The 7,977-nt window shown below is 41.4% G+C and overlaps 1 protein-coding gene across 1 annotated transcript; it reads left to right on the top strand.

Moving 5' to 3' along the window:
• ASCL4 (achaete-scute family bHLH transcription factor 4) lies at nucleotides 1-2,480 on the top strand. Its single transcript, XM_031049914.2, has one exon. It carries the CDS (start codon nucleotides 605-607, stop codon nucleotides 1,169-1,171), a length of 567 nt encoding a protein of 188 aa, XP_030905774.1. The 5' UTR covers nucleotides 1-604; the 3' UTR covers nucleotides 1,172-2,480.
• The last annotated feature ends 5,497 nt before the right edge of the window (nucleotides 2,481-7,977 follow it).

Here is a 7,977-nt window from a genome sequence, read left to right as displayed (position 1 = left end):
ACAAAGCTTGCAGTTGTCTTTTGGATTTCATTGTGAAAAGCCTTTGGGTAGTTTTCAGATGACAGAAGATCCTTGGTTCCTGAGAGGGAGGAGTTCTGCCAAAACTTTGAAGATCCCTGTAAACTTTGCAAATTACCCATCTTTTGGAGACAATTATATCAAACGATATTGTGGATTACAATACATGAGAAGTGTTTAGAGCCTGGAAGATTATTTATGTTTGGCATTAGCTCTTATGGTCATAATTTCAAGCAGAGAGAAAAGGAATACACAGGAACCCTCTTATTATCTTTTGAAATATGAAGATCAGAGGAAAAGAAGGGTTTAAAGTGTGGAGTGATGGTCCTCAAAACCTGTCTGTAAATTAGCTGGTATCCAACATCTATAAAAACAACAAGGCATAGAGCTGATTTCCAGGCACAGAGTGGACCTCATGAGTTGTTAGCAGTGCTTTGAGATCTGAGTTTTCATACATTGCAGGAGGAAATTGCAGCCTGTGGGCAGAGTGCCCATACAAATGTTTCCTCCTTGCTTGAACTGATACAAGACTTGGAAGCCAAATTCAGGAACTGACATTCCACCGGTGGGGAATAAAAAAAGAAGCATGGACAGCAGTAAAGATGATGATGGACTACTGAGCAGGATTGCATTTCCAGGAGCTATGTCCCTGGCTAACAGCCACGTGCATCCCCATGGAGTCCCCCTAAGAGAGCCCTTTGGGGTTCCCTTCCATCTGGATCCATCTTACTGGGAGCAAGCCTATGGCGGGCACACAGGTCGCATCTCCTACATCCCATTCCCTGGCTACGTGGGCATCTATGACTATTCCTTTGAGCCTGCCTTCATTCGAAAGAGGAATGAGAGGGAAAGGCAGCGGGTGCGCTGCGTGAACGAGGGCTACACACGCCTGAGAGAGCACCTGCCCAAGGAATTTGCTGACAAGCGCCTCAGCAAAGTGGAGACTCTGAGAGCTGCAATAAGTTACATCAAACATCTACAGAGCTTGCTGGACTGTCATCCCTTAGGGTCGAACAGTAAAGAAATACTCTCTGCCAAGGAGCTCCCAGAAGCTCCCAGTCCTGGTCCCCCTCGGGAGTGCAACAGTGATGGAGAGTCCAAAACCTCATCAGCTTCATCCCCCTACAGTGAATTTGAGGAGATGGGCAGCTAGGTAACAGCCTGTCTGGAGACAGAAAACTGAAAACCAAATCTAAAACCCTGGGAATTTTTCTACAGATGAAAATGAATACCAGGAAAAGGAAAAGCATCTAGGGAAAAACAGAAAAGGTATTTTCGATCTGCCAAAGGACTTTAACTGTTATCTGTACAAAACCTTAAGATGATTTGTAAGCAAACAGATATATCTCAGGTTGCTTCAGCTGTGTTACTAAGCTTCCTTTGGACTGCTAAAACTGAAGCAATGTTTGCATTCTAGTTTTCATTCAGCTTTTATTCTATTCATCTATTTTCTTTTACCTTTCACTTGATGAGACAGCAAAATAAGATGAATGCATTTAAGGAAATTCCCCTTCCCTTTCTCCTGCTTCCTCCTGTATGTTTTATTGGCTGGTTTTCCTGACTGCTAACCTGAGATGCACTGGCTTGCAAAAACATGGAGTGGGAAAGGTAAGATTTAGATAAAATGTCTTTCCCTAAATTTTTAGGAAACTCACAAAAATACTTTTTTTTTCTGAAAAGGCAATTAAAAATATAAATGAGGCTATATTTGGGAAATAATTTATCTTATGGCATCTTTGAAAGTGAAAGAAGCAACTCATACATTGGACACTGGCAATCTGGTGATTATTTGAAGGACAGTTTTCAGGAAAAGAAAATCTGACACTTTCATTTTAATCAATACAAAAAAAGAGGAAACAAAATTGTGTAAAGCTGCACCTTCAAAAGAAAAGCTCTGCTCATTATACTGAAAAAATGTTGCCAGTCTTTTTCCTCCTTTTCTGAAAATTGAGTTTGTGGATAAAATAGTCTTGACTGTATCTTTTTGGCAGGTTTGATAGAAATACACTTGGAAGTATGTTCCCGTAGTGGTTAGATACCAGTGTGTACAAAAGGGGTAACATTGAATATATCAGTTTACATCTGCATGAAAATTTCGGTATTTCTCCTTTTGTTTAGAATATTGTAATACTTTTTCATAGAGTACACCTTTTAAAATTAGTATCTCAAATTCTATGGACTACCTTTAATTTGACCATGTCTACTTAAAATGAGAATTTGTCTCCAAATTGCTCTAAAATCTTCCTTTCTCTGAGACCAGATCTAAATAACATTTAGCTGTGTCTTAAATCCCATGCTGAGTATGGGTTAAACGTCTTCTTACCCATACACTTTCAAACAGACTTTTCAAAATTCTGCCTTTTTGCCCTATGTTGGTGAAATGGATTTGTATATTTTAGTCTTTCCTTCATGTCATGCTGACTCAACACCTGAAAAAAATACTTGTGTATAAATACTGATGAAATATGTCAAAATGTGTCTATAAATTTCATTTAAATAAAAAATTGAATTATTCCTGGCTGTGTTCTTTTTCACTTTCAATTGCTAACAAATGGGACAGCATTTGTTTGCAAAACTCCTGTTTGCAGGAGTAATGAATTTTCAAGAAAGAAGAAATAAACTAGATAGGAAGTAAATAGGAACTGCTACCTATTAAACAACATTTTAATCTAGAGTTTTAAATCTAGATAAGGAGCAGGTTTGTGCTGTGGGCATCTAATAAAAATCATTGGGTATAAAACCTGCTGATTTCTAGCAGACTATTCTGAACATTTGTACTTTTAGTTGTTGTGCCCATCGCAGCCACTGGCTTCATTCTTTATGTAGTAAATGGCTTCCTTTTCTAATGTCTATTTTGTTTTTCTAAGGGCTGTTACTTTTGCAGGGTATGTTTCCCAGACCCAAAGAATAGAGGTTCAGTTACCTGGACAATTCAGATCCAGAGCAAAGCACGCATTTCTGGGTGCATGTTGTGTTTGTTATTCAAGAAAGGGGAGGGGACCAAGGTAGTGGTCTGAATGTCTGGTTGGGATCCATTATCTCTTGTCTTTTTTTCTTTCCTTTGTGTTCACTGACTGAAATTCAACCCCTCTCTGGCTCAATTTTTTTGTTTCTAGAAATACGGTGATGCTGCTGGTAACCCTGTCAGTAAGTCTGAATTGTATTCCTCCATCAGAGCAGAGATTAGATCTTTGTTTATCTATGAAAACCATACACTTCCTCAGAGTACCTGAGACAAGTTTTGCAAAACATAGTTGTTTGTAAAGCACTCTGAAGATGAAAAGGGGTTCATGTGCACATAGTGACAATTCATAGCCAAATCAAACTGAATCAACATAAAAATTACCAGAATGACCGTTACTTCCTTGGCAGGGCACATCAGATAATACTCCAAATAGTTTTTTAGGTCAGATGGTTATCATGGAGGCTTGGTCCCTACAGAGATTTACGTAGGAGCCACAATCCTCTGATTTCAAAAGCTAGAGCTGGTTAGGCCATCCAGATAAATGAACTAGGCTGTGGCTCTGCCCCCTTTCAGCTTCATCTCAAATGGGGTGTTCCTCAAAGAGAGTCTAATTGAATGACAAGCATCACAACCTGTGCCTGTGTTTGGCTGTCACTGCTGTAGGATGTCTCTTCCCCTGTGAGATGCAGGCTGATCAGCTGCACATCTAGATAGGACTGGTTTATTTGTTGCAGATCCTAAATATTCTGCAGTCAGACCAAACTTGGACTTTGTGAAATAATATTCTGGAAAATGCTTCTGGACTTCAAGTCAAGGAGACTGGTTAAAATCTACATTTAATAAAACCGTAGCTACTTTCATGTATATATTATGCATCTCTGGAGATGTCCCTAAAATACCCCCAATTCAACCTTAATACTGAAGACATAAAAGCTAGAATGTTACATGTAGCTTGATTTAATTTTAAAGGAAAACTAATTTCTGTCTGAAGAGGAAATTCTGTGTGGGAAGGACTGTCACAGGTTGAACTACTCTCCTTAGGAAAGTTGTACCTTTCTATTTCTCACAGTTCCTGTTGTCATGCAAATCTCTTGCACATTTTTAGCACAAGGAAGTAGAACACAGCTCAAGATTTCCCAAAGATGGATCAATGCTTCCTACAGGCATCAATAAAGGTTTAAAGTGAATGCTGTGTTTCAAAAGCTTTCTTAAGCTGTATCTGTCTAGACAAAGGTTTTCTTCAAAGCTTCTAAAGTGTCTCATTATCAGACTTAGAAAGCAGACAATGATCCAACTTGTCACCATAAGAATTAAAGTTTCAATAAAAATATTGACCAGGGAATTCTCTCCATGTGTCACAATTACTGTTTGCAAGAAAGGTGAACACTGCTATCTGTAAGCAACCATGCTACAGCTCTATCGAACTCCTGCACACCAAATGCAGACACTTTAATCTTTGTATCAAATGTGAAAGAAACCCCACACATTTGAAGTTTTCCCTCTTCTGCCGTTAAATTACAAATCCATTTGCTCCTCGATATTATCAGCATTTTAAAGATGTGTAATCCTGGCCATTGAATTGGTTTTAATCCCCTAATAGTTATTTAGCTGATTTCTTTGTAAAAGCCCTTTCATGCTCCTTTCATGTTGTATTACCCAATGTCAATAACATGGCCAAAGAAAACCAGAGGCACTATAGAAAAGTCATTTTCAGACAGTAAAGCAATCAGGGCCAGTTTATCTCACTGGAATAAATGGAAAGGGAACATCCACACAGAAAATAAAGACTTTGAAAACATTTGGCACCAGCATACTTGCAAAGGAGACGAAACAAAATCCAAAACATTTAGAGGAGAGCCTTGCAAGTTGTGCCAACAGGAGACCCCTGCTGAAGTTAGCTAAGTCAAACACTTTAGCTGAGCAAGGTCTTAGTAAGTCTCTCCAGCACAGTCTAAGCAAATATTACTTCAGCAGGTGCTCCTCACCAGTAACTCTCAGGGTATAGATAAATGGCTACACCCACTGGTGTGTAGCCATTGTAGCACTGGGGTTCTGGAGAGGCAGATGATGGCAGGGTGGGTGCGAGAAGGCTGCTGAGAAGGAGATGGAGAGTGAGGTGGGAGCTACTGCTCCTAAGAGCAGGAGTCAACAGACTGTAGTAGCAGTGCTACACTCCAGTAGTCTTTACCTATTGTACCACTCAAAAGGTTCTTATTTAAAAAGCCAAGTCAAAAAGCAGGCCTGGAAAAAGACAGGGGAGCGTCAAAGGAGTAAGTCTGTCACTGAAGTCAAATGAGCTTTTCTCACTGGATAAAGCCCTGTGTGAAAGTCACCTGGTGTCACACCTGAGCTGGGTTATTACCCTTGTTAGAACTTGTTCTCCATGGCCTGAGCATGCAGCATGAACACAGGCAAGGTACAACCAGCACCATGGCAGGTACTTAAGTATATGAAGAGTGTGAATATCTGCTTCTACCATGCTGAAGCTAAGCTTTAGCCTGGCAGTGAGGTGCAGCCTTAGAAGAAAGAACCTTTGCCTGGTTGCGAATAGAGTTGAAAAATGAAGTGAACAACAACTGAAGTCCAACTTAGGAATGGATAGCATGAGTATGTGCAGAGGCTGGGTTTCCTGGATATGCTTCGAAGGAAAAGCACAAGAAAAGGTTGGTTTAATTGGTTTCCTTTTATTTGTCATGGCTTACAAAAGAACCATTCTTTCCTAAGCAACACAGTAGCTGCATGTGTACAAGCTGGAAAGGCTGGGTACCCATGACCCAGCTCTGGAGCAGCGCTCTGCTGCTGTGCTTTTTGCTTTTCCTGGGGAGAACAGGAACTTAATGCAGTCTCACTCCTTACAAACCCAAGACAAAACCCATTGGCAGGTTTTTGTCTGCTTTCCAATGAAAACAAAGCTCATGTGAGACATTCCATCTCCAAAAGCTTCTGAATCTCTGATTGATTTTCAGCCAACCCCAATGGGAACAACATCTCAAAATGCAAATCAAATTTCTTCCCCCTCACCCCCAAAGGAGGGGTTGGGCAGAGGTGGGGAGCTCAGCTTAGTGCCTATGGTGATGAGCTGTGGTGCTTCATGTTGGGTCATCCTGTGATGCTCAGCTACTGGAGGCCACAACCCCTGGGCCAGACAAAGAAAAGAGGCAATCCATTTGCTCTTCAGCCATCTCCAGTTATAACTCGGTACATTAATGTAAACTCCCCTCAGTTGTCATTTGTCAAGGTTAAAACACCCATCAGTGAAGCTGAGCAGCTGAAGACTCTGATTCATTATGCCATTACATCACTGTCTTTAGATATGTCTGAAGGGGCAAATACCCCCCAAACTGTGGGTTACAGGGATGGAGAGCAGCCAGCAAGCCTCTGTCTCACTATGAGTTCCCTCAGTCTTTTTCAAAAGCTTTGCAGCCAGGCTCATGGGACTCACTGTCATTGGGGAATGGTTTTGCGTTTGCTGAAGCACCAAGAGTGAAGTTTGTTAACCTGGTCCTCAGCTTATCAGTTATGTTTTTTGCAGCTGCAGGGAATTAAAAGATATATTGGTATGGATCATGGTTTTTAACCAAGCTAAAAGAAGTTCATACATCTCTCTGCTAGTCTATCCCTTGTGAATTTTAGACACCCCTCAGCTCACTTCAGATATGACTGGTGATAAGGGTTTCAAAGACATAAAATTGCTACACGGTCCATGAACACTGGTGGCATCAGAGTAGAAATACATGCCAAATTAGAGTGCTGGAAGCATACAATGCCAATCCAAGCCAAGCTACATTTGGTGTGCTACTCACAAAGCACCTTACTTGTCCCCATGATTTTATTCAAATGTGTTGTGATTCTGGGAATATACAGCAGATTTTTGTGTTCCAGGGCTGTCAGCCGTCAGTACTGAACCCTAACCAATCTCTTCCATCTGCACTGAGATTACAAAGAGAACAAGTAGTTACAAATAAATTGAATTTGCACATCTTTTAATGTATTTACGTTACTGCCAGAATTATGCTATATTAGGCTGCTCTCTAGATGTAGCTTTTTGAAATTAAGAAGCATCGAAGAAGGCTCAGGCTCAGCTGCAGAGGGTTTACCCCAGGGTAACACTCATGAGGAGGTGATGTGTGCATCCCAGAGGTGTTAAAACTCAGTGGTGCTTAATGAATTGAACTGATAATAAACAGGATAATGTATAAATGAAAAAAGCCAGATGTATAAACACAGGAGTGTGTGTTGTGGCGTCTGTGCATGGGAAAAAGAGGAAGGGTGGCAGAGGGGAGGGAGAAAAGAGAGTGGTATTGAAGTGTGGCACTCTGCTTGATAACAAACCAGCTGTGTGGCTGAGGCAAGGGAAATAGCAGCCAAGTAGATAAGATATTTTGGGAGAGGATTAAATCCTTACAACGAATAAAAATACTTTAAAATAATATATTTTCAGGCAAACCCTGTGAAGATATAAAAAGGCTGTGACATTTGAATAGCAGAAATGCTAATGACAGCAAGCAAAGCAGCAACTCTCCTGGACCAGGATTTAAAGGGAGCCATAGACAGGACTGGAGAGAGATACGACTCCCTCCCTGCCCCGACCATCAGCCAGTGTGGGTGTTTTCCAGCATTTAAAGTGCTTTCCTCCTTCCCATGGCATACTTACTTCCACTGGAAGGGAGGAATGCTCCTGCCCTCTGGGCATTTTTAGCCCTGAGGAGCCATGAGTTTATGGAGGACTCAACTTTGCCCCTTGAGGCTTTGCTCACTTGAGGCATTCCTCACAAGGTTGGCCTGACCAGCTGCATCTGCTGTCTCTGTTACGAGGCTGGAAATGAGAGGTGGAGTGGGCTGGGGCTGAATACAGGGTGGGCCCTAATCCTGGAGAAGCAAAACAGAATAGCGGGGAGAGTAAGAGAAGCCAAGCACCATGATGAGGAGTCTGGAGCATGAACAAAAGACAAGCACAGAAGGTGTCTCTCCTAAAGGAGGAGTTGCACCACTGG

Source organism: Melopsittacus undulatus, chromosome 5 (assembly GCF_012275295.1).
Source record: "Melopsittacus undulatus isolate bMelUnd1 chromosome 5, bMelUnd1.mat.Z, whole genome shotgun sequence".
NCBI classification, from domain to species: Eukaryota; Metazoa; Chordata; class Aves; order Psittaciformes; family Psittaculidae; genus Melopsittacus; species Melopsittacus undulatus.
The sequence above is the reverse complement of the archived record's forward strand: the minus strand, read 5'-3'. Positions and strand labels throughout refer to the sequence as shown.